Here is a 14166-nt window from a genome sequence, read left to right as displayed (position 1 = left end):
TTAATTTATTGTTTCTACCTGCATTGCGCAATTGAAAACTTTAAACGGCCGTACCTCAAAACACCCCAACTTATTTTTTTTTATTTGACCTCACCATCGTGTTCCCCGGCCAATTTTACATAAGAATCACTTATCGACGGAAATGAATATGTTTCGTTCCAGAGATATCGAGTTTTAAAGATTTGTATTTTCGAGATAACCTACATCAGCTTCATTCGCCACATCTGCTAGAAGCACACAGGCTGGCTGATCAATAACTGGAATTGGATTCTACGTCCAATTTCCTTCAAAATTGAGTCTAAGACCGACCCTCTAAGATTTGTGCTTCCTGAGTAATCGTCGTTTGAAACTAGGAGGTTTGCTCAAAAATCGCCAAAAGTCGATTTTTTGGGAGGTACAAAAATGGAGGGTGGTCCGATTTGGATGAAATTCGGGATTCTTGCATGTTTTGATAGTATCAACAGCCCTGCCAAATTTGAGCAGGATCGAAGAGGGTAATTTTCAAATGCTGTTCCGTTTCAGATGGAATGACCCAACACATAGCCTTATGTGTGAGACATTGTCACTGAGACAAGCTTCAAATGCGTTTTTCTCAGCATGCTGTTTTTGCATTTATGCGACAGCGCATCTGTCATCAGTTGTTTCAACGCCTTTTTTTAAATTAAATTATAAAACTTTGTAGGGTGTACTCCTAAAATAAAATCAAATTCTAATACACTAAAAAACGTTTTGTTGCAATGCAAGATTTCATAGTTGTTTATAATTTATTACAAAATATTGGACATATAAAAAAATACTAGCTCATATTTATTTTAAAACACACAATAATGCACATGTATCAGAAATGATTGCCTATGTATGTATAAATCATTTTTCAACAAAATTATGTTACACCAATCAAAATTATACAGAATATCCATAGTACTTTTTCTCCCAAGATTCACAAAAGTATCCCTGTCGAGGCTTAACTTAAATATACTTTTGCCGCCCTAGAGACGCAGTCTGCAGAGGAACATGGTTTTCAATGTAATGCGTTGCCCTTTCGGAACTCTTCGGTCCACTTCGGTGGGAACGTTTCATGGCGCGCTTTTTGTCATTGCCAACAACGTCTATCAATATTCCCTCAACGGTTTGCAGGCTTTGGGTACGCTGCAATGAGAGTCGTAGCGGTTTCTTTGGTGGAGCTGGTCTTGTTTTCGTTGGTCCAGAGGGTTCTGAAGCGTACTGTTCATTGTTATCACTTTCAAAGTCTAAACTCTTGACACTTCTCATGTCTCGCCGGGAGCTACTGGATGGAACGGAGACAAGAGCCAATTTGCGCTTGTCTAGCGATCCGTTTAGATATTCTACGCTTCGTGCGTGCCCTCGATGGTAGTGGAGCCGGCGACGTTCGGTGTCGCTGTCCAGATCGTTGGTACTTCTTTGGAGTTTTGAGCCGAACTGTTGCATGTATCTTTCGCGTTCTAACCGGCGGGCTTCGCGCTCACGTTTGTCTCGCTCCTTTTTCTGATAATATTGGATTGTACTGTTACTTGTGTCTGTGTTGATGGAAATTTTCGAGGATGACATAGAATTCCTGAGGTTGTGCTTCAGCACATTGCCGCTCGTCAACTCACCATTTATTTTATCACACTCTTTGATGATAGTGGTCGTCGTAACGTGACCATGGTGAGATTTTGCACCATCGTTCGTATGCGGTAGGATCTTTTTTGGCTTGCCATCAATAATGGTGGTCACGTACGAGCCACGCTGATAAGTTTGTGGCTTAGTTTCGGGTGGAGTTGATGGAGGCGAACTTATGCTAATACTAGTTACATGAGCGCCACCTCCGCCGTTGACGACGCTGGTCTGTGAGCTGCCACTATCGGAGTTTTGTTCTCGGGCTGCCAACAGCTCCTTCACTTGATCCTCGAGATATGATATGCGATGTTGCAGTAGTACATTGTTGGCTTGAGATTGCTGAAGCTGCTGTTGTGATGAGGGTAAAGTCTTTCTTCTTAAAACAACTATTTCACACTTGCATGAAGTGTTAATAAGGTGCTGTAGCTCTTCGCGCGTTTTTCCAAGTACCATTTTTCCATTTATTTCGATTAGACGATCTCCACGATGCAATCCCTCACCCTCAAGCACCCAATCTACCCAAAATCCAGGAAAATCTGGTTTCATGTTTGCATTCCACCGACCGGGTGTCGCTTGAACGGCGTGCAGCGTAAGGTTCATTCCAGCTTGTAGCATTCCATACAGCGAGTTTGCTTCCGGTCTAGATTTGTCCAAACGCGCCTGTAGAGCTCGTGCCTCCTCAACTAAAGATAACAGCTGAAGCTCTTCCCGTCCCAAAGCATATTCTAGCTCGGCTTGTTTTATCCGCGTATCAATGTTACTAAAATGAAACAATTTGTAAATGCAATCAATCAGAATGTAGCGATCTATCACTTACTCTGTAATATCAAGCTTCTCCAAAGTGCTCTTCAGATTACTAATGGCTATTTTTTTGTTTTCTGCATCGGTGCGTAGTTTCGCGAGTCTTTGCTCTGCTCCAGGACGTTCCGCATCGTCAAACGCAGGCCCGGTGGGGCGCGGAAGCTTCCCTAGGCCCAGTTGTACTCGTAAGCTGTAAGAATGAGGAAAACAAAATGTGTCAAGAGCGCCGTACATACGTGAATGTTGTAAAATCTTACTTTTGAAACACTGTTTCCCGATCTTGCAGTGCCGAATGGTGTGGTTCCCTACTAGGTGCCGAATCAGGTCGCGGTGATGATCTGGCTGATAGTGAACCACCTCCCAAGGAAGTTCCCTTGCGACGACGTGGCGTTGCCGTACTCAACGAAACTTCTATGCTGGCCATCTATGCGAAAAAATCAGTCTTTTATCTAAATTGTTTTTTTTTCAATTAAATGAAACAAGTCTGAAAGTAAATTCAATTTTTTTAAAGAAATGTTTTGTTCAGAAAATAGTTTTAACAAAACTTTAGGCTGTAAAATAAACAGAAATTAATGAAGTTACTATGGAACAACATGTAAATTCATCGTAAATTCGATCTAATCATGTCTTTCTGAAACGATTCTAATCCCCGTAGTTTAGAATACCGTCAGTGGGGGTGACATTGGGTCTGGGGGTGAGATTGGGTCAAACTATTTTTTTACGGATTTTAGCATTTCTCAGTTAGTTCTCAATGAAACAAAATTCTGTCGTTTTAGCAGTTGTCTAAAGTTGAGGTACGTTTCAAACATTTTAGCATGTCAATACGATTCCCTCGAACAAGAAACATTGTTGGATGACTTGTTTTTACCATATATTTGTATTTGAGCATCATCTTAGTTTCATTTGACCCAATGTCACTCCCTCTTAGGGGTGAGATTCGGTCAATTTACAAACGATTGCCTTTTAAGGTAGAGTCCATCAAATTACACCATATTTTGGGAAAATGTTAGTAAACTATCTAAGAATAATTTACGATAAAAAATGTTCGATGTTATTTAAATTGTTTTTGTTATTAAGAAATAACGACAGGTGTATCGTTTTTTGGCCCATAGTCACCTCCACTGAACGTATTAAATTTCTCACAAAAACAACAACAACAACAACACAACTGCATTGCGTCAAGTAATATCGTCACTTGTGTGCTATCTTGTAATCCGTTCTATCGTTTCAACAGCAGACGTTTCTCAAGCGACGAAAAATAAATAGGGTCCTAAAGCCCTCTGTAAATTTTGATGTACAACTATAAAAACACGTTTCAAACCATTTCCGATCTCTTTTTTTTTTTATTTTAATGCAAAAAAAAAAAGTTGACCAGACAACATTTTTTCTATGGATCAACTATTGTCCCCTTGGAAAGAGCTGTCAAGTAGGACCTTTTATGTCAAGAAGGACCGCAAGGTTAATTTTTTTAAATTGATTTGAAAAATCATTTTAAACTCTTTGTGGTCGCACAAAGGGTCATTGTACTCAGAAAAATAAGCTTTATCGTTGTAAACAATAATATCAGCAATCTGAGCTTCATTTTAGGACCCAATTGTTATTATAAACTCCAACTTTGTACAGACCCTAGTTGGACTTCTCCTTCAAAGAAATGGCAGAACTTGGTATCTTTAAAATAAACTTCTTTTACTTTTTATACATTTCAAAAACCCTTCCTCCTCTCGCGGGGGTTAGACGGCCATCGGTTTTTGCATTCAGATGGATAAAATAAAAATACACAAAACCCCAATATTTGTATCTCGTCGCCGCCGTGCTAACTTGTCGTACGTGCATTTTTGGCCAAATTGAGTTAAGAACGCCATTTTGTGCAGCTCATAATGCCTCATCTTTTGACCTTCACAGATACCCAAAATTTGATTTCAATCCTGAGATATTCAATGAAAACCAAAAAAGCTCCGAAAATTTTTGTCACTCAAAAGAAGTTTCAATCCTGTCGTGCTATCTTGTCACTCCCTGAAAATCGATGTATGTGCGACAAAGGGCAAAGGGATTTCAGGTCAGAATGCGTTTGACGCACGTACAAGTTAGACTACCCCAGGTAACAATTTTAGTTTTGTTGTAGATTTGAAGAGGTTGTACAGAATACTTCGGAAAATGTTTGAGAGATGCTTTTTAGTCCCACATGCTGAGTTAAATACGAGTTAAATAAGCAATAAAGCCAAAATAGACCATTTTAGGAGGTTAGCCAGAGCAAAAATGAAGAGTTTCATAAGACAGAATAATTTTATTGTATGCTTTATTGATGCTTTAAAGAGCTCTACAAGATACGAATAATGCTGTCTAGCTGGGAAATAAGTTTTGTTGTAGCCTGAAAGAATTCTTAAATTCTAATAACAGAACATAATGCATTTTCAATTACTCTGCAAGGAAACCTAAAGCCTGTATCGTAGACTGAAAAGCATGCATAATTATTTTATTGAAGGCAATGATTCTTCTTCTAAATGGAATCAGAAAATACTTCTGGTTGACAATAATTCACAAGTCAATAATATTAAAGCCATAAATATCAGTGATCAAATCTCTCATGTAATTCACTGTAACGGTAATGCCGAAAAAAATCATCGAACATTTTTTTGAGATAGTTCGAAAAAATGGCACGCGCCTTCTGAAATCATTAGAAAGAGTTTGTAATTTTACCTAAAAAAATAATTTGAGCAAGGTCATTGCTCAAGAATTCAACATGGCTACGCTTTTCAGTAACATTATTCTTTAGGCATAATGGCGAAATTTATTAAATGTACTTATTCTTGTTTGAAACTGTTTTAAATTCATTTCTTCTTTAAATGCTCTTTCTCAAAACTGACTAGGAATAACTTGTTTTAATAGTGATTTATTACGGTTACAGAACATTAAATTTCCCATAAAATGACACGTTCCAAATTTTTTTACAGTCGAGTAACGGAAAATGGGAGAATTTTTAAAACGTTTTTAGTGTTTTTTTCGTTGAAAAATACGTTTTTTCGGAATTCTGAGTACGCCATCAAATCGGGCGTCTAATTTTACATAAAAGTCCCTTTGACACCAAATTTCTATCTCATCACCGTTTTTCGTGATCAGGGACAAAAGTTACCCCTTAGGACAAAGTTTCACGCAAATCGAAGAGGGGTCAGGGCAACTTTTCCCGATTTCGTGTGAGTTGGTAGAGAATTACCCAAGTAGAATTCCTAATCAAGTCTGGAAGAAACCTTGTAAGTATGTTGAAGGTTACGCTAGATCAGGGGTGCTCAAAGTTGTTCAATGGCGGGCCAAATTTGATGCTCGCATGAGCTTGCGGGCCATATGAGAAAAAATGATTTTTTTAAATTTAATTCTATAAAACTAAAAACAAAATATTAGAAAACAAAAAAAAAAACAAACAATTCCAATAAATTTGTTTTTTTTTTTATTAAAATTAGAAATTTAAAAAATAATACCAACATAAACATTATTCATCTGCTTTTCTTTGCAACTTTCGTTATATTTGTGAAATCACGATTGTTGAAATCGTGATTTTACAAATATAATCAAAATTTGAAAGTTGTATTTAAATTGATTTTTTTTATTTATTTTTTAAATATATTTTTTTACCGTGAAGACTTCCTTCATTGCCATGATTTTTTGTCCAAAGATATAAATTTTGCGTCCCTATCAATATTTTGACAAAATTCCTTCTACAAGTTGTTTAGAATAGTGCGCTACACTTGCTGATTCCTTTTGGTAACGTTTATCCTTGCAAAGTTATGGAAATCGTCATTAATCAATGATTGCCAACGAGGACGTCAGTGATTGTAGCACAACAATATATTATGCAATATATTAATGCCATTGCAATGGTAAAGTGTCTTTAATAAAACTAATAATAATAATTTTATTTTGATCAAAAGTTCTTTCAGTAGCTTCAAGAAGGTAACAACCGGCACATGCTGATTTATTTTGGTGCAGAAATTCGTAAAATTGAATTCAATACAGAGCATTTTAGAGTGATGATCAATTTTCTTTGAAAATGATCAACGGCTTCACCTTAAAGATGCGTCAAAGGGCCATTTTACATGATCATCCAAAATGGGTCCGCGGGCCACAAAAAATAACCTCGCGGGCCACGTTTGGCCCGCGGGCCTTACTTTGGTCACCCCTGCGCTAGATGATAACCTGTTGGCTTTGATAAACGTTTTTAAAAAACATTGTTGCATCCAATAAAACTGTTTTAAAACCATATAAGAATATACAGCATTTGAATTGTTACTTGGGTACCGTAAACATTTTTAATTATAACTCGGGACTCCAGCAACCAACTTCAACCAAACATCGGGACAATGCACAGAATGGTCAGCCAAACAAAACGTGTTTGTTATTGTTTACATTGCGTGCTTTCGTTTTTGTATATTCTAGGTCAAACATTAAAACGGGAACGCGTTTTTCTCGGAACGTTAAAATGGCAGGTGCGACATGATAGCACGACGACGTCGATCTGATACTGTAAAGGACATTATCATCATGACTGTGAAATGAAAAGCTTTTATTAATATGCCCCTAAATGTGTATGTATATTCTGCACACTGGTAATTACGACCAATTTTTCTTACTTATCAACATATTATTTACAAATCACTTGTTGTTTTGCAAAAAGTGGCTCAAAGTAACTTATTTAGCCTAAGATATCATTAGAATCATTAGAAGTTGACGATCTTTATTACATTAAATTGTCTTACCTTTGCTTCCAATGTCTCCAACTGAGACACTCTCGGTTTATGTTGCCTTTGGTGCACTTTTCCTTGAGGCGATAGAACAGTCTAAAAACAAGAATGATTCAGTGAGTAACAATGCTCGTAACGTTTATTGTTTATCGTAGAATTGTAAATGACTCGGGGAAGGATTTTATAAAAACCTTCAGCAAGGTAAATAGGAAGAATCGTAACTTCTGCTGCTATGTTATCTTAAAATCCATCGAACTGGAAACAGAAACAGTGCTGTGAGTGCTTCATCGTCACGGTCTTGCATAAGTTCTTGTGAGAAAGACCAATTAAAACAAGCGAATGTGCGCAGCTGAGCAATAAACTTGCTTGAAATTTTGCACAATGATCTAAATATGGGTGCATCTTAGTTGAGGCTAAAATTGATCAGTTCATTCTGATATTGTATTCTTACCATCGAGGCAGATCTTTCAGAGGAAAACCCTCTTGTACCGTAGGGTGACTCGCTGGCGGTAGTTTCCTTTTCCATTACTTAATCATGATGCATCACAGAAAATCTTGCGCCTAATGAACCTGCAATAAGTTTAAAAAGTACAATTTTGTTGAATTGACCATTCCATGATTTTTTGGATTGAGATATGTTTAAACAATAAATATAGATTGTACTATAAATATATTTGATTTTTACTCCCTAACACACGAGACCTAGTTTAAAAGTAGTAGTTTATGCTACTAGTTATAAAATTATGTTTTTTAAGCTTAAGATCCTGCGAAGCTTTTTTTGCAATTCAAAAAAACCGTATGGGTATTAGTGTGCACAGTAAAAATGACCCCCTGCTCCAAAAGCGGAAAACAGTTTTTTGGGTTATTTTAAGCATCTGTGCAAATTTTGAGCGAAATTGGATAAGATTAACCCATTGATACCCGAGCCTAAAGTTGCTGAAAAAAATGTTTTTCATACAAAAATGACTTTTTTTTAAATCGCTAATAACTTTTCAGGTTCAAGTTTTACAGCTTTGGTATGTTCTACAAATTTGTAGATTATTTAATTTTCAATGAGAATCTCACGTTTGGGAATATTTTGATAGAAGTAGCGCGCCGTAGAGACCAAACCGTAAGAAAGTTGGACTTTCCATACATTTTTTAAATTTTTCCCATACAAATCTTCGAGTATCAATGGATAAGGTTGAACGATTTTGCTCATGTTTGGCCCAGAGTCCTAAAATAGCTCAAGGAACAATATTCAGCTTGTGGAGCGAGGTTTTGAAAAAAGTCCCATATTCTGGGCACCCTATTGGGCAGTTGTTTAGCAACCGAAAAAACATGTTCTGAAGTATCGAGCCATCCTAATATCTACATGGTTGAGCCAATACAGCTACAAACACCTTGTTCCATATCAAAGGCCCCTGCTTAAAACAGGACGTACACATCAGAAGATAAAAATTGCAACTACAAATTTCTGTAAGAGTACATAAGACGAACTTCGAAAGAACAGCGTCGTTGGCGATACGCACCGGTGGGCACAGACAGCTCAACCCATTGTTCCCGGTTGTTGGGTGGATTAAAAAATACGTTATACGGGTCTTTGCACAGGCAGGCGAGCATAGCAAGGCCAGTTCGGAAAATATTGTCTGAGACCGCAGCCAGCGAACCATGGAGACTCCTCTATATACTAGGCTCAATTATTCTGCTCAAGCATTTTTCTCAAGTGGTCTATCATTTGGGACCATAAAAGAATGGTGCAGGTTTACGTTTACTAAGTGAACTGGAAGATTGCCTTATCGTTTCTAGGCATTTTCAAGGTTTGCCAATGTAAACACATGTTGTCAAAGTCTTACCATTTCATCCAAATGGTAACGAAATACCAAAACTTAAAGCAATGAAATTAAGCGTTTATTGTCTTCAAAAATGACTCAAAAATGTCATGCCAATTGCATCAATATTAATTTCAACATAAAAAAGTAAAATGACATGCATTTTGCAAAAAAAAAAAAACCTCAGCGAATTAGAGGTTGTCTGATAAAATTTGGAGCATCATTCTGTGGTACAAATACACTAACCTAAAGCTACACTGGTTTGCCGCAAAATTCGCTCATTCAATGGTTGCACATTGCTGAAGTGGCCGCGCTTTTTCGCCGTCGTTCAAGTTGATAACTGGAGCAATCTGCTTCAAGCTTTTCATCTTGTGGCAATAAATCGAACAATTGCCGCGATTTTGATGCGTTCGTTCTCTTGTTTCATTCAGCTTCTTTTTTTTCGCTTTTCTCAGCGCTCATAATTGCTGCAAAACCTACAAAAATAGTAAGGAGAGACTTGACCCTACGCCTTTTCAGTAGTGTTTGGAAAACAACCAGACCAAACAAACAAAAGCTTCATCTCGCAAACATTTGTAAAAATGAGCTTAGTCCACCTATTGCCTGGCCACTATCTATATTTTTGTAAAACGTTTTTTGCTGGAAACATTGAAAAATATAGTTTAAAAGAGACACGATTTTCCATACAAACGAACAATTTTAACCATTACATATTACAATTTGGTTTCTGGTCATTGGTTCTAGAATTGTTTTTAGGAATCAGAAGAAACAAGAAAAACAAACGAACAACATGATGCGCTCTTGATATCTTTCGACATAGAAAACATACTATAATTGTTAATCGAAACGAAGCCATGAAACTATGACTTTTGGCATTCAGTCAGTCACTGGGCTAAAAGGGTTTTGCGGGTCAGTAAACAAATGATTTAGAACCACTTTAGTCACCTCATAAGCTCTCTCTTAAATACTCTTCTACCGTTTAGCCACTTCCGGTTTTATGCAAAAAAGTACGTACACAGAATAAAAAAATCATGGTAATATTACATCTGGGAAGGGGTACATCTTTTATGTCAGAAAAAAGGTGTAATTTTACCTCTGGAAATGTGTAATTTTACCACTATTCTGGTGTAATGTCATTTTTTCAGTCTAAATTGAGGTAAAATTACATCATAAAAGAGGTAATATTCAACCTTCCAAAATTACAGCTTCCAAATTTACATTATTTTTTTCTGTGTAGCGTTGCATGGCTGTTTGAACAAATGATACAATTAAAAAACTATTTCGGAATGATTTCATATATGTGAAACCAAACCGGATCGAATCGTTCCAAAAGCATCGAAATTGGTCCACCATCCATGGGTGATGAGAAAATCAAATGATAATTATGGTCGAATACATACAAACATACATCTCAAAAATCGCTCCGTGAGCTCAGCGCAGCCACAACCCAACAGTCCGCCACTCCGTCGAACAAATGGGACGCGTATGTTTTTGGTTTCTGTCAATCCAGTTGATTTTTTTCCGGTTTCAGTTTTGCCGCGCGTTTCATTTTCTTGTGTGAACTAGCGGGTGACGATAGGTTTTGGGTAAGATATACTGCTGGATGGGATATTACAGGGGCGTACCTGAGGGTTGGCACCTAGCGGAGATATAAAGTAGGTATATGAATTTTATTTCAAAGTGAGTGTTTCCATGACAAAAATAAACAAATTTACTGTGGAATGAAAATGGGCTTACAGTTATGTAATACATTATAACTTGTGACTTGCATTCAATCTGAAGACAGAAAATATAATGCTTGACTTTTTAAGACATTAGACAGAAACCTTGAAAACGGTCGTCTGATTTAAGAAAAAGTTTAAGAGCGAGTCCACGAACACGGGATACCCCTTTGTATGAGACGTCGTTATCAACTCGGTTCGACCTGCAGCTTGTAGGGGACATCTGGGACTACCATCCGCGACTGAGAACGCTTTGGGTAAGGCAGTTTAACATATTAAACAGACACTTTTACTTTTAGTGAATTTTTTGAATGTCAATTTTTGCTCGGGGTCTCCTTAGATCCCATTTTCTGATGACAATTTTATCACATTCGTGTTTCTGAGACAATTTCACAATAGAAACATGCATACAAATGTTTATTTTCATCCGTTTAACCCTTTGGGTAATTCTCTACCAACTCACACGAAATCGGGAAAAGTTGCCCCGACCCCTCTTCGATTTGCGTGAAACTTTGTCCTAAGGGGTAACTTTTGTCCCTGATCACGAATCCGAGGTCCGTTTTTGATATCTCGTGACGGAGGGGCGGTACGACCCTTCCATTTTTGAACATGCGAAAAAGAGGTGTTTTTCAATAATTTGCAGCCTGAAACGGTGATGAGATAGAAATTTGGTGTCAAAGGGACTTTATGTAAAATTAGACGCCCGATTTGATGGCGTACTCAGAATTCGAAAAACGTATTTTCATCGAAAAAACACTAAAAAGTTTTAAAATTCTCCCATTTTCCGTTACTCGACTGTAAAAAATTTTGGAACATGTCATTTTATGGGAAATTTAATGTACTTTTCGAATCTACATTGTCCCAGAAGGGTCATTTTTTCATTTAGAACAAAATTTTTCATTTTAAAATTTCGTGTTTTTTCTAACTTTGCAGGGTTATTTTTTAGAGTGTAACAATGTTTTACAAAGTTATAGAGCAGACAATTACAAAAATTTTGATATATAGACATAAGGGGTTTGCTAATAAACATCACGAGTTATCGCGATTTTACGAAAAAAAGTTTTGAAAAAGTTACTTTTTGCGTTTCTCTTTGTTTCGTCGTCCGTGTCTGTCGCGGGTGACCATGAACGGCCATGATCGATGACGACCAACTTTTTCAAAACTTTTTTTCGTAGAATCGCGATAACTCGTGATGTTTATTAGCAAACCCCTTATGTCTATACATCAAAATTTTTGTAATTGTCTGCTCTACAACTTTGTAGAACATTGTTACACTCTAAAAATAACCCTGCAAAGTTAGAAAAACACGAAATTTTAAAATGAAAAATTTTGTTCTAGATGAAAAATGACCCTTCTGGGACAATGTAGATTCGAAAAGTACATTAAATTTCCCATAAAATGACATGTTCCAAAATTTTTACAGTCGAGTAACGGAAAATGGGAGAATTTTTAAAACTTTTTTAGTGTTTTTTTCGATGAAAAATACGTTTTTTTTTCGGAATTCTGAGTACGCCATCAAATCGGGCGTCTAATTTTACATAAAGTCCCTTTGACACCAAATTTCTATCTCATCACCGTTTCAGGCTGCAAATTATTGAAAAACACCTCTTTTTTCACATGTTCAAAAATGGAAGGGGTCGTACCGCCCCTCCGTCACGAGATATCAAAAAACGGACCTCGGATTCGTGATCAGGGACAAAAGTTACCCCTTAGGACAAAGTTTCACGCAAATCGAAGAGGGGTCGGGGCAACTGCTGTGTGAGTTGGCGGAGAATTACCCCTTTAAAAAATGAAAGTTAAAAAAATTAAGAAGCTGCTTTTTCTGGTGTCATCTAGTATCCTTGGAAACGAACTTGATTTTCAATAATTGTTAATCGAAGATTTTTTTAACTTTAATTTTTTAAAGGGTTAAAATGGATGAAAACAATCATTATTATGAATGTTTCTATTGTGGAATTGTCTCAGGAATACGAATATGAGAAAATTAGATCTAAGGGGTCCCCGAGCAATAATTTACAATCAAAAAATTCACTAAGAGTTAAAGTGTCTATTTAATTCGTTAAACTGCCTTACCCAAAGCGTTCAGATTGGTAAGGTCAATACGAGATGGGAATGATTTGCTCGTGGACTCGCTCTTAATATTATGAACTCGAAAAGTTGCCATCAAAATTTTCATAATGTGAAAGGGAATTAAATGCAGAAATGTTGGAGAAAGTAATTTTCTATTTTAAGAAATTGGGCATATCTCTGCCTATATTGGACCAAAACATAAATTTTTTTCTAAGGAAACTGTTCTGTAAAATTTGATTGATTCCAAAATTGTTCTAAACTATAATGATTCAATATGGAGAGGATTGAATGAATAATTTTGGGTAATAAACAGTTTTTAAACGAAATACTCTAAGTTTACCATTGTTTAATGCAGGGGTGCTCAACCTTTTGACCCTGCGGGCCAGATCTGATTTTTCTGAAGCAGTGGCGGGCCGGAATTAATATTTGATAAAAGTTGAAAAAGTAAACACATTTTTTCAATTATCATATGATTGGGCTCTTTTAAAGCAAATACATACAGTATGTAAAAAAAGTATTTACACCCCTTGAGCACTATGCACATTTTGTGATGAAACATGTAAAGAATTTTAAGTTTGACAGGAACCTAGTACTACGTTTTGTTCAGAAACTCATGCCAAACATTTTGCTACAAACAGCTCATGAAAAGATGATTTCTATAAAAAGTTATATAACAAATACTATTACGAAAATAAAAAGGTGCAAAAAAAGTTTGTACACCTTTCGAAAAATTAACATAAATAATGTTATTTGTTGACAAATCACCATAAATCCAGTCTCCCAACTCCAAATAGGCATCCTTGACTGATTAAAAATGATTTGGATTGAATATAAAGTTTACTAACTACTTAGTATAAAAGTTTATATAACTCTGGAAATTCTATATAAAACTTATCTAAACTTAATTTTGCAAACTTTTAATTCAACTAAATGTCAATATATTACCATAGAATTGCTAAATAAACATTTTGGAGTGGGTATAACACCGTTTTGGGGGTATTTGTATCGATAGAATAGATTTTTCGTTGGAATTTCGTACCAACCCGGAATTACGTCGTCGGAAAATCCGCCGGCATTCGAACCGGTCCATAATTCTTAAGTCAACCTATGTGGCATCGAAAAGGGCATAAAATTTCCGATCTTTTGATACCCATACATCTAGGTTTTCTATAAAACCCACGTTTTTAAATACCTGGGCAAAAAGTAAGTTTGATCCACGAGAACAAAAATTACGAAATTCCATACATTTTTGGCAGATTGCTCAAACAAAACCATAACAACGTTTTTACCTAGGTATTTAAAATCGTGGGTTTTATAGAAAACCTAGATGTATGGGTATCAAAAGATCGGAAATTTTATGCCCTTTTCGATGCCACATAGGTTGACTTAAGAATTGTGGACCGGTTCGGA

General features: G+C 36.4%; 1 protein-coding gene across 8 annotated transcripts in view; it reads right to left on the bottom strand.

Moving 5' to 3' along the window:
- Positions 1 to 732: 732 nt before the first annotated feature.
- The window catches only part of LOC6030959, a 28111-nt gene continuing 14677 nt past the window's right edge, over positions 733 to 14166 (bottom strand). For 6 of the 8 annotated variants that reach the window (XM_038263030.1, XM_038263031.1, XM_038263033.1 and 3 more), the window contains 5 exons: positions 7606 to 7724; positions 7170 to 7250; positions 2679 to 2845; positions 2438 to 2611; positions 733 to 2380 (listed from right to left, as the gene is read on the bottom strand). In XM_038263030.1, the coding sequence (XP_038118958.1) occupies positions 970 to 2380; positions 2438 to 2611; positions 2679 to 2845; positions 7170 to 7250; positions 7606 to 7680 (1908 nt within the window). In that variant the 5' untranslated portion in view covers positions 7681 to 7724 and the 3' untranslated portion in view covers positions 733 to 969. Of the gene's footprint in view, positions 2381 to 2437; positions 2612 to 2678; positions 2846 to 7169; positions 7251 to 7605; positions 7725 to 9211; positions 9426 to 10373; positions 10605 to 14166 lie in introns of those variants that run through there. The other 2 variants (XM_038263032.1, XM_038263036.1) reach the window with 2 other exon arrangements.

The sequence above is a fragment of the Culex quinquefasciatus genome, chromosome 3, assembly GCF_015732765.1.
Source record: "Culex quinquefasciatus strain JHB chromosome 3, VPISU_Cqui_1.0_pri_paternal, whole genome shotgun sequence".
Lineage (NCBI taxonomy): Eukaryota > Metazoa > Arthropoda > Insecta > Diptera > Culicidae > Culex > Culex quinquefasciatus.
The sequence above is the reverse complement of the archived record's forward strand: the minus strand, read 5'-3'. Positions and strand labels throughout refer to the sequence as shown.